Source organism: Carya illinoinensis, chromosome 2 (assembly GCF_018687715.1).
Source record: "Carya illinoinensis cultivar Pawnee chromosome 2, C.illinoinensisPawnee_v1, whole genome shotgun sequence".
NCBI classification, from domain to species: domain Eukaryota; kingdom Viridiplantae; phylum Streptophyta; class Magnoliopsida; order Fagales; family Juglandaceae; genus Carya; species Carya illinoinensis.
This window is the reverse complement of record NC_056753.1, coordinates 18,464,494-18,483,259: the sequence shown is the minus strand read 5'-3', so window position 1 is coordinate 18,483,259 and position 18,766 is coordinate 18,464,494. Positions and strand designations below refer to the sequence as shown.

At 33.7% G+C, this 18,766-nt stretch overlaps 1 protein-coding gene across 1 annotated transcript; it reads right to left on the bottom strand.

Moving 5' to 3' along the window:
- Nucleotides 1-1,126: 1,126 nt before the first annotated feature.
- On the bottom strand, nucleotides 1,127-1,946 carry LOC122300231 (cysteine proteinase inhibitor 10-like). Its single transcript, XM_043110731.1, has one exon. It carries the CDS (start codon nucleotides 1,930-1,932, stop codon nucleotides 1,363-1,365), a length of 570 nt encoding a protein of 189 aa, XP_042966665.1. The 5' UTR covers nucleotides 1,933-1,946; the 3' UTR covers nucleotides 1,127-1,362.
- Nucleotides 1,947-18,766: the final 16,820 nt, after the last annotated feature.

Below are 18,766 nucleotides of genomic sequence, written 5' to 3'. Positions count from 1 at the left end.
GAAGGAAGGTTGTGTCTAATGATATATGTCCCATTTGTAAATCTGGTTCTGAGAATGTGGCCCATGTTTTGTGGACATGCCCTGCTGCAAAAGATGTCTGGTCAATCAGTTGCAAGAAAATACAGAAAATGAGCATTGAGGGTGCTGAATTCCATGGAATATGGCAAGCATTGGTTGACAAGCTTGATAAAGAGGAATTACATGAAGCTGCAATGACTCTTAGACATATATGGTTTCAAAGAAATAGTTTTGTGTATAATCAAAAGTTCAAGCATCCTTCATTTCTTATCAATCAGGTCAGAACTGAAGTTGACTTATTTAATAGAGTGCAAACTTCTAAGAACATAAACACTACAAGCTTAAATTTTTCTCAACAGCAAAGATGGTTAAAACCCCCAGCTAGGTTTTATAAGCTCAATTGGGATGTAGCAGTACAACTTGAGATGGGGCTAATTGGTATTGGTGCTATAATTAGAGATTCGACAAGAAGAGTAATTGGGACATTAAGAGCAAGAAGAGCATTAAGTTTATGCCCATTCTGTGGAGAGGCATATGCTTTAATGTTGGGAGTCAAATTTTGTAAGAAGATAGGAATTCACAGAATTAAGCTGGAAGGGGATGCCATTAAGGTGGTGAACATCTTAAGAAATTCAAAGTCTGACTGGAGTTATGGGGGTTTGTTGATTACAAATACTAGACAATTGCTTAACTCATTTGCTGACTGGTCTGTGTCTCATACAAAAAAGGAATTCAATCAAGTTGCACATGGCTTGGCAAAGGCAGCACTCCTATGCACTGAGGATCTGTACGAATTAGAAGTTGTTTCTGAATGTATCTTTCAATTGGTTTGTAAGGAAATGGTGTAATACTTTGCATGAATGAGATCTGGTTCTTATTTTAAAAAAAGAAAAAAGGAGCCTTGGGGGAAATGGGAATCCCAAGCCGCCCAGGTTTCAAAAAAAAAAAAAACACCAACCACCTTACATTTATCCGGAATTATGCTTCTTTGACAGTCATACATTTATTGGAAAAGAAAGAAGAGGCTAATCGCATGAATGTTGCTACCTTTATCTGTCTTAACAGATATCAATCCTTAATTGGAGCACAATTTAATAAAATGCAAATGTTTTAACACCAATTTCAGTACCTTAGCCTTCTTTTATCATGAGTTTATTCATATTGATCAGTTCATGTGCAAATATACATTAAAGACTTACAACACCACAACATGACCAAATAAAGAAGAGATCGAGAGTCAGATAAAACTACACCACTGCCCTTATTATAAAGGCAAATACACCAGAAACAGACACATTTGAAGTACTAATAGTTATTACAGCGACTGCACATTGTCGTTATTAATTATTCAATAAAAGTGGGAGGCCCAAAGTTGAGAAGCTGCTTGGAGTGAACCCAGGGCTTTACCACCACCACCGACTCAAAAACATTTGTAAGGCCTTCCTCGGTGGCCGATATCTTGAGGTAGTACTTTATCCCCGCCACCACCTGGCTCTGCGCTTCCACCACCTCCACAAAAGTCAGCTCCCCGCCGTTGCCCCCGTGCTTCAGGCTCCGGTTGTACTCCTCCACCGAGAACTTCCCCAGATCTTGCACCTCCTCGTTCGTCTTCACGTCCGTCACCTCCGTTCTCCCGCCCACCATTGGTCCTGCTGATCCGTACACAGAGACAAAGAGGACGCAAAGGATCGCAACCGTCGCCAAGGTCGCCGCCGGTGACCTCATCATCAACGTCATATTGTTGAGTTTTCGGGAATGAAGGTGGTTGGTGTGGGTGCATATATGGGGATGTTGTTGGGTATATAAATGAGGAGAGAAGAAAGATGAGGCCAGTGGTAGTGGTAGTGGTAGTGGTAGTGTTTGGACACGTAAATGAAAGGGAAACACGAACGGCGTGCCGCGTAGTTGAAACATGCGGGAAAGGAAAACGACGAGAGAGAGAGAGACTTCTCTCCGTTTGTGGTACACTGGTACTATTGCCCTTTTCGGCTTATCGTCTTGGGCTGGCTGTGTATGTTGTGCTTGCCAGAGATCTTTGTAGAATAGTCTGTTGCAAACACTGATCGAGTCTGTGAGTTACAAACAGACAAAAAATTAGCAGCAGCTGCCACATTACATCGATGACTGCATCAGCATGCATTGTGGCAAGCTGCCGAGTAACCACGCCGGTTTTATACAATTTTTTTAAATTAAATTGGTATATATCGATTTTATATAGACCGATTTATTATTGAAATCAAAACTTCTGATTTTTTAGATTTTACAGATTTTCTATATTAATAATAATACTTTATTTACATATATTAAATTATTAATCTATTTATATTATAATATTAAAGCATTAATTAGTAGTGGCCCAGCTCAAATTTGGCCAAATTTTGATTAGAAAATTTATTTTTATAAATTTAACTAGTCACTTTTCAATAATACCAAATAATAAATTATCTAAATCTATCACTATTATATTAAAATATTGATTTTAATATTTTTATTATTTTAATTATAATTGTAATTGAAATATTTACTCATTATTAAAAAAGCACACATTGATTTTATAATATTCATAATATTTTAAAATATATAATTTTTTAACGATCCTTTTAAAAGCTGTTTACCTCTTTAAATACTGGAGATTTCAATGAATGTTTACAAGGGATGTCCCTAAAGGTTCCAACATCAATGAATCAAGGATTAGTGAAGCCATTCACAGAGGAGGAGGTCAGGGTTGCTATATTCCAAATGAAACCATTAGGGTCCCAGGCCTTGATGGTTTCCCAGCACAGTTCTATCAGTCTAATTGGGGTGCTATTGGTGAGGATACCTGTAAGTATATTTTGCATATTCTTAACCATGAAGGCTCCCTTAGATGTGTGAATGACACCTATATAACCCTGATCCCAAAAGTTAAAGAGTCATGTCACATGTCAACTAAAATACAACATACAAAAAAATTTATAATATTTAAATTTTATATTATAATTCAAATTATAATAAATAGATAGTGTGTGATGTGAAGACTTTCAAATCACATGTTCTAATCGTTTCAGCTCAAACTCTTGGGGGATATGTATGGAAGTTGTGATTATCACATTTGTCCTCACCACTCTTTCCTTCTACCCCCTCGCCTATTTCCCTACTCATCCAAGGTTTAGAAGTATTTTTTGTAATTTTTTGGTTTTTGTTAACAATCTTCTAACCATCTCCGTGATTTAAAAAAAAAAAACACTTATTGGAAAAAAAAAAAAAAAGAACTGTGAGAGATTTGTAATTCCCAACTTAGTGTAAGGGCCTTGTGGATAAGGTCCTTAATGGGGTGGAGACGGTAATGTGTATGCGAGGAGAGGCTGAGTTCAGAAGAAATCATGTTGAGAAGAAGGAATTCCTTCTTCTCAAATTTTTGAGACTGTGAAACCAGGATTACAAAGAACAGAAAGGAGAAGGCGGTGTGGGGAAATGATGAGCGGAAAATGGGCCAAAATGAGTCGGGGTTTCAGTCACTTGAGCTTGCCGGCGACGAGCTTGGAATCTATTGCTGCTCTGGTTCCAAGTGCCGAAGCTTGTCGTGTGTAGATTAGGGCGGGAGAAATAAGTTGGGGGGAAACTTAGAAGTGATTTTGGCGCCCTTCCCTCCTACGTCGACACTAAATCATACGGATGTCAAAAATAATAAAAGTTGCGGCGCGGATTGTCGTTGTAAAAGCCTCTCATACTCGCCGCTAAAAAGTTTTTAATTAGAAGGCGCCGGCTTTTTGTTAGAACTGCTCGGCGAGTTTCTAATCGCAGCCAAATGTATATATATGGCAGCGATTTATTTGGCGGCGATTATAAACTCGCCAGGAAAAATATGATTTCTTGTAGTGGAAGAGAAGTGAATGTCACGAGTTAAGGCAAAACAGTGCACTTGGCTTTAATGAAATGGTATGCAGCATGGAATAACAAAATTAATGGAATTGGAGTTTCAAACGGTGCGTTTTATCCCATAAGTGAAGCGGTGTGTTTGGCTTAGACGGAAGGAAAGGCAAAGGGGACTTAACAGTATCGTTTTATTTCTCTTTTACATTCATTTGTATAAATACCGAAGTAGAACTTCAATGTTTTTGCTTAGTTGCTTAAGATCAGTTCCTGGAAGTGTATGGAGGTTTGAGGTTCCTCGAAAACTTTATTCAAGAATTAATAAAGTGAATTCTTGGTTTCTTTCTCTCTTTTCTTGATCATTTCATGTTTTCATTGTTTCTTGTTTTGGGATTCTGGGTTGGTGTTGATATCTTGTGTGATACCTTACACTCAGTTATGAAAGAAAGAGGCAAACTCATTTTACAGGTGTTCCCTAACGTGGGATATTAGTAGGAGATTAGGGTTCCCCCTTTATCTCCTCCACCCATATGTAGAAGGTATTAGTATTCATATGGTTTTGCTCAATTTCTTGCTATTTAAAACTTCTTTTTATGAGAAAAATACACAAAATCTCATCAACCTTTACCTACCCTTGCAATCACCATCCCAAACTATTAATTTTAGTAATTAACCCACCAAACTACCGAACAATTGCAATGCATACCATTTTTGTCTCCTTTAAAAGAAAAAATTATGCATACAAATTCTTAAAAAAAAAACACATTCAAAATTTTTCAAAAAGAAAATATTTTTTAAAAGCTAAATTAAAATTATTTTATCACCTTTTTAATTTTTTAATTTTTTAAAATTTCAATTTTTGGTTTCCTTTTAATATTTCAGGTTTTGAAATATTACTTTCAATTTTAAATCTTCTTTATACTTTTTTTATTAATATTTTCTAAAATTTTGATTTTTCACTTTTTAATTTTTTTTGCATTTTTTAATATTTTATAAAGGGTATTTATGTTAAAATATTGAAGGATAGGATACATTGTAATTTTTTGAAAGTTTTAAAATTGATGGTATAGAGTAATTACAAATTAGGTGATACTTTGATGGAAGTTCTTATATCTTTTTTAAATGCTAAGTATTCATTTTTTACATTTGTTATCACGGGTTTAGTTCTAATGTGGCAAGTGGTTGCCACATTTGGATTCTTAGTCATGTAATTAATTAGAATTGGATGGGGGACTATTATGAAATTCGACAAATAGTATAGGAATCATTTTCTCAAAAATCTTATTCTAGAGGCTTTCTTTAAAATTATAAAAACAAATAGAAATTATCAAAAGGAAAGCACACTCACAATGCTATGCACGTGTCTCTACCACATGTTCGATAAAGTCAAACCACAGACGGCAGCAAAGGCACCTAATACACTATCACTTTGTGCACAAGCTTTTCACAATGAGTAATGCTGATACAGTTGTGGAGCGTGTAAGTGCTGCGCAATCATTTAAAAAAAGGTGGAGTCCATTATTAAAAAAAATTAATTTTTCTCATGAGTCTTGTATTTACTAACTTTTTTTAAAGAGATCGCGCGGCGCTTCCACACTCCACGGCTGCAAATATCATTTCTCTTTCACAATTGCCCCAGTTCAAATTCTCTCCCCCTCATGCAATGGCTACATTTCCCTCACCATTCTCTCTTGCTTGCTTGTCCCCTCCAAAGCCTACGTCTCCCTTTGTATCATACTCCGATTTGTCCTCAAAATGAACCAGCAACCAAAGAACCCGATCTTGAGGGAGATGCATTCTGCAAACCCACTGTCGTCCCCCAGCCCTAGCTCGGCCAATTCTAGGCCGTCTAGAAAGACCATATTAGCGAAGGAGAACACCCTTTCGTCTTATCTGAACTATATGCCACACTACAAAAAAAGGCAAAATTGGTGGCGTTTATATGCGCGGCGTTTGTTTATGCGCCGGTAGATATATAAAATTACCGGCGCTTAATGTTTCAGCCGGTAAGTTATTGAGATTTCCGACGTTTAAATTGTTACGCCGGAAATAATATATAGCTTTGGCGGCGTTTATAACAACGCCGCGAATATAGTAATTATGCGCCGGGAAAGTAATAGTTTCCTGGCATTTATATTGTTACGCCGGTAATAATATATGTTTACCGTGGCGTTTAAATAAACGCCACTAATTTATTGATTATACGTCGTTATATTAATCGTGTTTGCCGACGTTTATAATATTACGCCGATGATAATATATAGCGTTAGCGGCGTTTCATAAAACGCCGATAATTGATAAACTTTACAATGGTAAAGTGTTGAATTTTTCGGCGTTTATATCGTTTGAATAAATGCCGGCCATTGATTAATTTTATGCCAGCAATTGATTAATTTCAACGTTTATAGTGTTACACTAGTAATAATTATATAGCATTGGCAACGTTTACAAAATGCCAAAAATTGATCAATGAAACACCGGTAATTGATAAATGCGCCGGCGTATATATTGTTATGCTGATAAGAATATATAACGTCAGTAGTGAAAGCTATTATAAATTTATTGGTAGTAAAATAAATAATAATAAAAATTTATTTAAATAATACGAAAATATCCACAAAATCTTAATTAGTTGAATTTCTGAGATGCCTTACCAGTAAATGCCATATATCGCATTCCAATTCTGAAGGGAGGGAGGGAGGTTCAATAGAACTATAGAAGAGTAGGGCTGTTCATCCGAGTTTGGAACGGGTACTCGGGTATGCCCAACCCGAAAACCAGATTTCAAATCCGGACTGGGTCCGACCCGGATTAGCCGGGTTATGACCCGGGTTGGAACCTAGATGAATCCAAATTCTTTGGTTCCGCACTGAACCCGCATTTTCTCTTTTCTTCTTCTTCTTCTTCTTTTTTTAATAAATAGAAAAGCCTATATATTATTAAATTTTTGCAAAAAATAAAAATTAATCTTGAAAAGCTTAATTTTTTTTTAAAACATTTTTACAAGCATATATTTCAAAAAATCATATTAAAAAACATAATGCATTGACACATGGTCCATAATAATAAAAATATATCAAAATAGAAAACTTTATGTAAAAAATAACTAAAGTTAGAAACTAATTACCATTTTAACTAAATGCATGCAAAAGAAAATATATACAATATTCATCATGTAAAAATGTATGCAACACACAATATAATTCACTACATTATTTTGTATTTATACATTGCATTATAAAATAAAAAATTACAATATATGAATCATTTTGATTTTGGAGACATTGTTTTGGTCATGGTCCTCTCGGGTTTGGCAGTAGACTTTGGTTTCATCATGTGGAGAGCTGGAATCTTCAAGTTTTGGGCCCTCTTCATTTGGATTTGCTGCACCCATGGAATTCACAAATCTCCAATTTACAAAGAATTCAAAATATCTATGCTAAAAATATATATACATGTATATAATTGATAAAGTGACCAATAAGCAAACTGCAGTGCAGAAATTGACCTTAAATGAGATGGGAAGATGCAATTGGTTCACCTAACAACCAAACTTTGTATCATCTGTGGACTGCAAAAAATACCCTCTGTTCTTTTTGTTACTCACAGCTGTTGGATGATTCAAAAAATACCTCAGGCTCATGACTTGTGGAGAGCAAGTTTCATTCCAATGGACTCACTATTTTACAACCCAGTTCATGAAAAGCCAATGTGATGGTTTCACTTTATCATTTAATTGATATGTGAATATATTGTTTGAATTCAAGCAAGAGTTCAAACTCTGTTTCCTTTTTTTTCCACAAAGAATTCAAACTTTTAACTTGTCAGCATCATATCTTTGCTTAAAAACCAAAATACCATGAGCAAAAAAGACCATAGCTAGCTAGTCCTCTCCATGTTTATGAATAAATATACCAAAACTTGACCAAATCTCATGTATATATATGCTTGAAAACTTACCAATAATTAGCTGAAGTGAATGCAGTTTGACTGAAGTACATCATACATAGGTATGGTTGGAAATTTGTTTACAAGTTTTTAGAGCAGATGACACCTTTGGAGTCCAAGAAACAGAGATGAAGGCAAATGCAAATTTAAATCATTTGCAGCTACATATTCACAGGTTTGAGGGCCTGGAAAAAGTTTGCTAAATATTGAAGTAGAAAGCTAAATATTCTTCAGAGATTAAAAAACATAAAAGAAATCTATAATTACTTAGAGCTGGTTTTGGTCTGAAATTTTACGGTCATTTGGTATTCCTAAGGACCTAATGTCACATATTGAGGTTGAGTTAAAGAGATGAGATAAAGGCAAACTAAGAGACTAGAACTTAAGATCAATCAGAGCTAAAATCATGTCAAATTTTCTGCACTAGCTTGATAACCCAATAAGTTAGTTGTATACCTGTTTCAAAACCCCCTCCTTCAACGTTAATCCCAACTACACAAGCAATGAACTAGCGTTTAGAAAAATTAGAAATAAGCATGATGTATGGGTAGACATAGCATAAACATAGGAAGAGATAGTTCTTGATAAACCAGAAAATTCTAATGAAATCCTTAGTTGTTTACTTAGTTATTAGCTTGAGTAGAAGGTAAAAAAATACATACTGATCTCTACTAGTTTAACACATAAAAATGGAAGCCTAAACATAATTAATCTTGTAGCATGTTTTGTCGGTTATAAGTTTCAGTAGCCATTCAGCTTCATATTCTAATGATCAAATGATGCTACAGAGTTTGGACCACAAAAACAAGAAGAAACTTTCATTCATATATATAGACACACCTACCATATTAAAATGTAATTTTCATATGAAAAACCCAACAACTAGGACAAACTTTAAAGAGACTTTTCCAAAAAGTTAACCATATTGATGTAGGACTATATATATATATATATATTGGATCCAACTGATCTTGTAGTACAAACAAATGTGGGAAGCATAAAAACAATGCTTCCCGCACCAACACCATCACACAATGCACACTCCATAAATAACAAAAGAATTATTGGCTCAATTGAATTATTTTCCTGAATAAAACAAAAGAAAATGTTGCAATTGAAGGTACAACCCTCAATAGAAAAAACTGGCGAGAAGAAATGTTGAGCTCACATTTTTAAAAGATGCATACTCAAGGATAAGGAAATATCCCAATCAGAAGCTTCTAAATTCATCAATTTTTTTTTTTCAAAATCTGAGAACCAAGACAGAAAAACTTGTAGAAACAAGAATCATATGACAGGTTAGCTTTTGTACAGGGCCTACCTTTATGACAGGTTGAATTGGTTGGGACTTATTTGGCTAAGCCAGATATTGGCATGAGGAATGAAGAAACCACATCCAACACCAAGGACCCATTCTCCAAACCTCTAGATTGCTACAAAGGGACTTTGTCATCAAGCCATAAAATCTATCACCTGCTGGAGTATGACCCACTCAATCCCAATCTCAATTTTTTATGAACTCAATTCAAATTGTGCCTTAATCAGTTGATTTTTGGTAACTTGTTTAACTAATTCAATTCCAGATTCTGATTTTTTTTAATGAACTCAATTCAACTATGCATTAATCCCAACTCAACTGATACCAAACTGTTTGGCTCAATTATTACAGACTGCAGCTTTGACTCAAAAGAACTCGGAGTCCACTCGAATGTTAGCAGTACAAGAAGAGATTCTGGAAAAGGAGCTTGGTGAAATTCAAAAGGTGCTACTAGCCATGCAGGTAAATGAAACACATTTGTATATTAAATTCAATGGCTACAATATTTGTTTTAGTTTGATGACTTATTTTTCACCAGATTTGATATCAAGATTGGACTCTCTTTTATATATCTGTGTGTAAGGTCATTCCTATTGATATCTCGATCATTTATTTAAAGGTTGTGCAGTGATCTCATTGATGGTGAGAACTATGGATGCTTTCTTGAACTTAATTTTATGGTGCTAAAATGCTTGTATACTGAATTTTTGATTGAATGTTATCTGTAGGAGCAGCAGCAAAAACAGCTTGAACTGATTCTTGCAATTGGAAAGACTGGGAAGCTATGGGAAAACAAGTAATCTATACAAGTAATCTATATTTTTAAAGTCAATATATTGCAGAAACAAGTCCTTATGATATTAGACATGCAAGTAATCTATATTTTGAGGGTGTTATACGAGTACTGGGGCATTGCGGCATCAATTGGGTTCCCATCACCAACTGTGGTACCAAGGATTAAGCAAATTACACAACAATTTAAGCATAGTTACAGATAAATTACGAAACAATTTAAGAAAATTACAAATTGAGGTTGCAAACAACTGAAGATTGACATAGGAGGGCATTTGTGCTTACTCAAAAGCAGGGAGACAAAGAAATGAAGGGGTTGCAAGGTACAAAACCAAGAGCCTTCATCAAACTTACAATAGAGGAACCAGAAAACCCTTGAAATAGAGATTAATGATTCAGATTTGGAAACACGAGACGTACCTGTTCCGGTTCATGTTCTGGCTCCAGATATGGAGATGGAGTGAAGGAATGAAAGTTGCGACGGTGCTGCAATGGACTGGTGGGTTTTTATCGATTGGGACTGGAGAGAAGAAGCTTTTAACGGAGAGAAGGAAAAGAGGGAAGGAGCAGTGCGGGAGAGAAGCGGAACGCTGGAAAGAAAGAGGGAAGACATTAGCCGTGGGAAGGGTGGGGAAATACAATAAAAAAAAAAAACATTTAGAGGGAATGATTCCCGCATTTTTTTCACAGCAAATTTTATTACGGACAGAAATTTCGTTTCTAAAAATTACTATTCGAACAATAAAATAGTTGTTTATATGTAATTTTGAATCATCATATTTTTTGAAATGAAATTTAAATTTTATCTCTAAAGATATTTTAAAGTTGTAAATCCAATTGGAAGAGATACCTTTTTATTTTTAATTTTTTAAAAATTAAGAACAACGAGAAAGTCTAAATTGGCATATATGTAAATCTAATTGGTTGGAGGGAAGCTGAGGGAAGAGAGAAAGAGTGTTTGCAATAAGGGTGTGTAACCGGATCCAAATTATAAAAATCGGGCGATTCTCTGCTTTGAATTAATTGGGATTTCAATCCGGATGGATAAACGGATTCAATACATATATTCGGCTTCGTTTTCAAATTTTGATTTAAAACTCGGATATCCGGATTATAACCGGATTTAATCCGGAATTTTTTTTTTAATTCTTTAGAACTTTAAAAAAAATTATAACTGGGATTCAAAAAAAGAAAAAAAAAAGAAAAGAAAAAGAGGATCCGGTTACGGATAACTGGGTCTCAAAACCGAATTCAAGTTTATTTTAACAATTAACAAATACTAATATATAGTTATTATAATCATTATAGTCTATAATTAATACTAATATTTATAATGATACTAACAGCGTAATACTATATTATTATTGGTAATATACTTTAAATCTATTTATAAATTAGATTATAAATAGTTATAATATATACTAATACTAAATAATCGCATATAAAATAATCACATATATACTAATACTAATATTCTAATATAGACTATAGTTATACTTATACTAATATAGTTGTACTAAATCACCATAACTAATACTAATATATAGCTATACTAATAGTCTAATATTAATACTATTATATAGTCTAATATATTATATAGCTATAACTAATACTAATATATATATATACTAATACTAATAGTCTAATACTGATACTAATAGCGTATAGCCTGGATTCAAAAAAAAAGAAAAAAGAAAAAGAAAAAGAGGATCCGGTTACGGATAACCAGGTCTCAAAACCATATTCTAGTTTATTTTAACAATTAACAATTAAAAAATACTAATATATAGTTATTCTAATCATTATAGTCTATAATTAATACTAATATTTATAATGATACTAATTGTGTAATACTATATTACTATTGGTAATATACTTTAAATCTATTTATAAATTAGAATATAAATCACTATACTAAATAATAACATATATACTAATACTAATATTCTAATATAGACTATAATTATATTTATACTAATATATAGCTATACTAAGAGTCTAATATTAATACTAGTCTAATATATTATATTGCCATAAGTAATACTAATTATACATATATACTAATACTAATAGTCTAATATAGATTTATAGTATTCATACTAATAATCTATTATATTCTTTAATTTATTATGTATAACTATGAGTCTATTAATCTATTATATATATAGTCTATTATATTAATACAATTTAAATTTTATGACCTAATACTAAATACATACTAATAGTATAATACTATATTACTATTAGTATTATTATACTTTAAGTCTATGTATAAATTAGTATATAAATCACTATACTAAATAATCACATATAAAGTAATGATATAGTAATACTAATACTAAATTACTAAACTAATACTATCAATATAGTCTATCAATAATATAGTTATAATAAACTAAACTCACTATAACAATTAACAAATACTAATATATAGTTATTATAATCAATATAATTAATACTAATATCTATATAGTATATAAATCACTATACTAAATAATCACATATAAAATAATCATTATAGTCTATCAATGATTCAATAATATAGTTATAATAAACTAAACTCACTATAACAATTAAATATTAAAAAATACTAATATATAAAATTATTATAATCACTATAATTAATACTTATATTTATAATTATACTAATAGTGAAAAGTTAAGTTGGCGCCTCCAGTACGTTGCCTCAAAATTTATAAAAATGCTATTGACATATTATCTATGACGACCTTATCTATATTATTGAAGCTATTAGAGATGCTATTGACATGTTATGTTTTAACATTGTTCATCAGATATTATTATTATTTTTAAAATCCAGCCAAGTAATGTTTTGTATTTAGTTATTATCATTAAATTATCTTTTAAACCAAATAAAAGTATAAAATCTTAGAAGTAAATGTGTTCAATTATATTATTTAAAATTATATTTTTACTAAAATATTGTATGCATAAATAATATGTTAATAATAAAATAAATAAAATTGTCAAAAGTAAAAGAAGGTTGAAAATTTCAACTTGGCGCCTCATGCCCTCAACTCCCTCTCAAAATTTCAGTAAAATTTCAAATCCTCTCTCTTGTGCCCGCGCTGTGCATCTTTTGTTCTCCCGCATTTCGTTCACTCTGTCTCTATCTCTGTCTCTGTCGCTGTCTCTGTCTCTCTCGCTCTCTTGCTCTCTCATCGCCGATGCTCTAGGCACCACCTTCGTCTCCAACGTCCGACCAACCACTACGGTAAGCTTTCTTCTTTTCTCTCATTCTCCCACGCTGCTTCCCCCTGTGTGCATGTGTGTGTCTCGGTCTACTCTGTTATCGCATCTCCGTGCAGCACCACCATCGTCCACGTTCACCGAGTCACCTGCGGTAAGCTTTCTTCTTTCTGTCATTTTATTCTATTTCTCCCTCAAAACAGAAGTTACTGCTTTGCTTTTGTGAGGTCTTTTGTGTTTTTCAGTTATAAAATTTTGGAGTCTAGGGCTTGGAATGAGAGGCGTATATTGGGGTTGATTACTATCCCTTCTACACAATCCTCCAAATTATAGTTTCTATTGATATTAGGGCTTGGAATGAGAGGCGTATGCTTGGGCTAGCATGGATTTGGGGATTTTTGTGCTTGCGGGGTTTGATCTGAAATCATCAGCAGCAAATGAATGCCCTAACTTGTGATTTCACAAGAAAGTTCTATAGTTTGGAGCTCAATCTATAGTTTACACCTTTATAGAAGTTCTGAGTTACTATTCCTGGCCATGAATTCTGCTTTGTTGAAGATAATGCCTTCACATAGCTAACTAACAAACTAACAAAAGGAGTCAATAAAAGAGCCAAAAGGATATTCAAAAACTGCTTTGTTGAAGTTTTGAGGATCGAGCATTGGTTTAAATATTAGAATAGAGCATTGGTTGTGCTATAAAAGAATCTGTAAGCCTTCTTTGCTTTAAATATTAGAATAGAGCATTGGTTTAGAGTGTTCTGAACACTAAATTTTGTATTTTGCTTCTTGAATGGAGGTGTCAAAGATATTAAGTAAATGAAGGTTTAGCATGAATTCAATGTAGGGGTTCCTACTTAATGTCACTCATTTCTGCACTGCAGTTGATGTATTATTTACTTCTTTGTATTATTGTGCTTAGTTTAAAGGTGAAATTCATCCAATTAGTTCTAATTGGAGTTTTTCCTTGTTCATTGGCTTTTGTAGTCTCCTGAGAATTCTCCTACAGGCATATTTAATCAGCAAAGCAGTGCTATGGATATGAAATCAAGGTACTCTTTATCCCTTATGCCAGCCCATAATATTATTGTTGGGCGTGACATTGGTGCTCTAATTGTCTGTCTTGTTCTGCAAATGGAAAGCAATTTTTGCTTTGGGGAGGTTATATCTCAATTCACTTAGTTCTTTTAAGGTTGTTTTAGTATATTCAATTCTAGTTGGTGCTGTTGCTTTGTTCAAGCCTTCACCCTATTATTTTAAGAGGAATCACATGTGTTTGCCTGTTTGGCCAAGTGATGTCGAGAATATTCATTGTCACACTGCATTCTATTTACTGAGTCCATGACTATTTACGTCATATCTTAGATAGATTGTTGACTTTTTGGAAACTAGAAGGATCTTAATAACTGACCTAAAAGAGTATACTTGTTTCTATTTTTCTTCTTGTCCTCCTTTCTTTGTTTCTTGAAATTTTGAAAATAGTGGTAAAATGGAAGATATGGCTAGTTAAGAACTACCAATTTTTCTTTTCTCAAAAAGAACTATCAATTTAAGTAAAAAAGTGATGTCTCTTAATTTTATAGGATCTCTATGAGAAGTTGGTTCACTATCATTTTCTTTCCAGTTTTTTATTCACTTAAAAGACAATAGTATTAATCAAATCACTAGACATATACAAAGGCATGAAAACCAACAATGTTGTCTGTGTTGAAAACTTAATATAACATACGTATATGCTATATGCCTCTGTATGTCGATCTGATAGCCAAACTGGGACACCCTGCATCTTGATAAATTTTTCGGTTTTGATGGCTCACGGTCTTACTTTTTAATTTCTCTAGTTGATGCTTTAGCTAACATGGCGATACTTTTGAAAATTTTGTTTTGCTAGATAAATGCATTGAGAGCATTAATTAATTGGAATGGAAGTAATTTCTTTTGCAGGAATGCCATGTGGAGTAGGTAACAAATCAGGTTTGCTTGAAATGATTGTGTTCTGGTACTTTATATGATCTGTTGCAGAGGAAATGAAAATCAGATTAGTGTATTTTTTAATATATGAGCTTAGTGTATTTGTAATATATTGTTCATATCCTTTGTGTTATAGGGTATGACAGCTAAACAGTCTTACTAGTAGTTTTATTCCAAATTGGGAGCTTGTGTTTATTGCTTTGATTTTATTGCTTTATCTCTTTATTTCTCATATATTTCATTTTTTGCAACATGCAGGTATGTGCATTATATTTTTTTTATGGATTCTATTTTAGTGCATTATATCATTTGTATTTTGTTTAGTAATTTTTTTTTTAAAATTTGTATGACTATTTTGTTTACCCCTGTGAGATGCCATTTTATTTATTGCAAATTTTTTCTGATATTTTTCAGGCTCAACGATTGCATAGCAATTTCAAAGAACTATTGGATAAATGTGAAGAAGAACTACCCATGAAAGAAATGATCCTACAGTTAATGACAAACACAATGTGAAGAAGAATTATCCATGAAGAACTTTCATGTGATTTGATTTGTAATTTTTTTTTATTATATGAATAATTACCCATTATATCATATTTATTATTAATTTATATATTATATTTTTTTTATTGTGATATATCATATTATTAGTGTGTTTTAAACATCATTAATTAATGCAATGCGCCGGAAACATATTCGTAGCAGCGTTTAAATTAATGCCGTTAATTTAAAAAATGTGTTGGCAACAAACTAGTGGTGGTGTTTAAATTGCGTTGTTAATTTATGCAATGTGGAAAAAACAAACTCGTGGTGTTGTTTAGATAAATGTCGTTAATAAATTTACCAAAGTACTATTAGTGGCATTTAAATAAATGTCGCCTAATTATATGATGAGCCCGTAGCGTACTAGTGGCGGCGTTTAGATATCTGCCGTTAAATTAGGTCATTCGCGACGTTTAGATAAACGCCATTAAATTATTCAATGTGCTGCCGCCAACATACTATTAGTGGCATTTAAATAAATGCCGCCAATTTACTAGTAGTGGCATTTATCGTAACGCCGCTATATTAAAAAGTGGCGGCGATCAGATAAATGCCGTTAAAAAATCCAATGTACTGTCGCCAACGTACTATTAGTGGCATTTAAATAAATGCCGCCAATTTATATGATGCGTCGGCAATGTAGTAGCCGCGGCGTTTATGGTAACGCCGCTAATATATGCCAGGGGATGGCAACGATAAAGTGGCGGCGTTTCGAAAAACGCTGTTAATGTAGAGATTGTGGCGGCGTTTCAAGAAAGGCCGCTATATTATATACAAACGCCACTAATGAGATTTACAAATATCGGCGTTTGCGCAAACGCTGGAATATGGAAAATAGCGACCCTCCAGTACCGGCGCACGCTTACGCCGGTAGAAAACCGCCGTGAATTAATTAGCGACGGTTTTTCGGACAGTTGCCGGCGCATAACCAGCGCCGCCAAATCCATCTTTTTTTGTAGTGCCATACGATTCAAAGCAATCTTTGGACAAGTTTAAGAGCCCTCCGTTGTCCAAGTTGCCTTCTTTGAATCATCTCAAGCGAAAGCTCAACATGGGGATTGTGCCTAAGAATTCGATCCCAAGGGCTTTTGATTTTGGCGTCAAGGTATTGCTTGACATTAAATTTAGGGTTTTGGTTCTATGTACGATTTTCACTAATAAATATGGCTACTGAGTAAAACCACCCAATTAATTTGATATTACTCTAACATTTCTATAGTCCCTTTTCTTTTTGAACTTTGTTTATGTTGGATTTGAGTTGAGATAGATGATCTAAAAGCAGAGAAAGTAATAACGGAAGCAAATTAGAGTCAAAATAGAAACAAAAATCAGCAATCACACAAAGACAAGAAGTTTTAAGTAGTTCGGCTTCAAATGATAGCCTACGTCCCTTGGCGGCATTGATCTTTAAAGGAACTCACTAACTATATCTTTTTTTTATTGCATTTTCTAACCTATTGAGTCTAATATCTTGTCCCATCAATCTCCACTCTTTGCAATTCATCTTTTTCTTAGTAGGGCCTTTGCTTCGGGCCTCATCTTGCCACTTCCTTTCAGTGGGGCTCTAACAGGAGGTCTCATATCACCCTTCCTTCATGTGGGCTCCCCCCCTAAGATCACATCTTGACTTAGTCCTTTGTTTCACCCTAGACTCTTGGTTATGTATGCAAGTTGTGATCATCACATACCTTTTTGTCTAGAACCTCTTTCCTTCTCCCCCTTCGCTTATCTAAAATGTTTTTTTCTTGGTAGCCATAACAACTAAATTTCCTAGTAACACATACTGTCATATGAGATCATTACTTAAAGACTCATTTTTCCATTCTCTATAAATAAGTAAATAACCTATTTTTTGGTAACGATCTAAGAACGGAGAGAGGAGCTCATTTCCCTACCATCCAAGGTTTAGAAGTATTTTTTTTTGTTTACAAGTGAATTCTACGCGAAGAAGATTGGAAAATAGACTCCTCCATAAATGCTAAATAGAACACAACATCTATCCTTGAAGAACTCAATTTCCACTCAAAATTTTTCAATTCCATAGACAACTTGACCAAATCAAAGGCTTGGTTCTAATGAAGAATCTTAATCTCTTCACACAAAGACAAATGGACTACTATGCATTCTGATTACTTGAACAACACCTTCCGAATACACACGAAGGCTAATAACAAATATTCTCTGCAAAAGTAAGAACACTACAAAGTCTGCATGAGCATATCCTGAAGGTGGCCAAATTGCCTCCTCTATCTACACGACAAAACTGTAGACTAGATCTCACTGTGTGCCAATGCTAAAATCAAAATCATGCTCATTTTCAATAGCATGATCTAAAGTACTACCTGCACTCTATTTTTTGAAACTCTCCTAGCAACTCTACCTTCTGGCTATAACCCTGCTCTCATTCATCGTGGAAGACAACAAATGCTGTGAAAGAAGAATGGTTTATCCAATAGCAAGATGTGTTGACCGCTTCATCCAAATTTGTAAACAAAACTAGCAAATCCAAAAGCATACTACAGGCTCTCCTAAAGAGTCCAATTCATCTATTTAGTTACCCCATTTATGTGGAGTGGATTTGATTATATGGTCTAAAAAATGCTCTACCTTCTTGTTTGTAGATCACTAGCATTCTTAAGTGCTTGAACACATCAAACTCGTCACTCACTTCTTCAGAAAACAAGGCCAGCCTTTTCACAAAATGACCATCAAACAATATGTGTACAAACAGAGCACCACCTTGAACAAGATGTACCACAAAGATCAGAACAAATAAATTTACAGGCTCTCCTAAAGAGTCCAATTCATCTATTTAGTTACCCCATTTATGTGGAGTGGATTTGACTATACAGTCTAAAAAATGCTCTACCTTCTTGTTTGTAGATCACTAGCATTCTTCAGTGCTTAAACACATCAAACTCGTCACTCACTTCTTCAGAAAACAAGGCCAGCCTTTTCACAAAATGACCATCAAACAATATGTGTACAAACAGAGCACCACCTTGAACAAGATGTACCACAAAGATCAGAACAAATAAATTGCGGTAAACCTGATTCTGCACTGCTTCACAAGAATATAATGCCAACATAAAAATTAAGCTTCCTTATCTTC

Coding starts and splice junctions, on each gene's coding strand:
- LOC122300231 (XM_043110731.1), bottom strand. CDS start 1,932: ATGTTTCAACTACGCGGCACGCCGTTCGTGTTTCCCTTTCATTTACGT.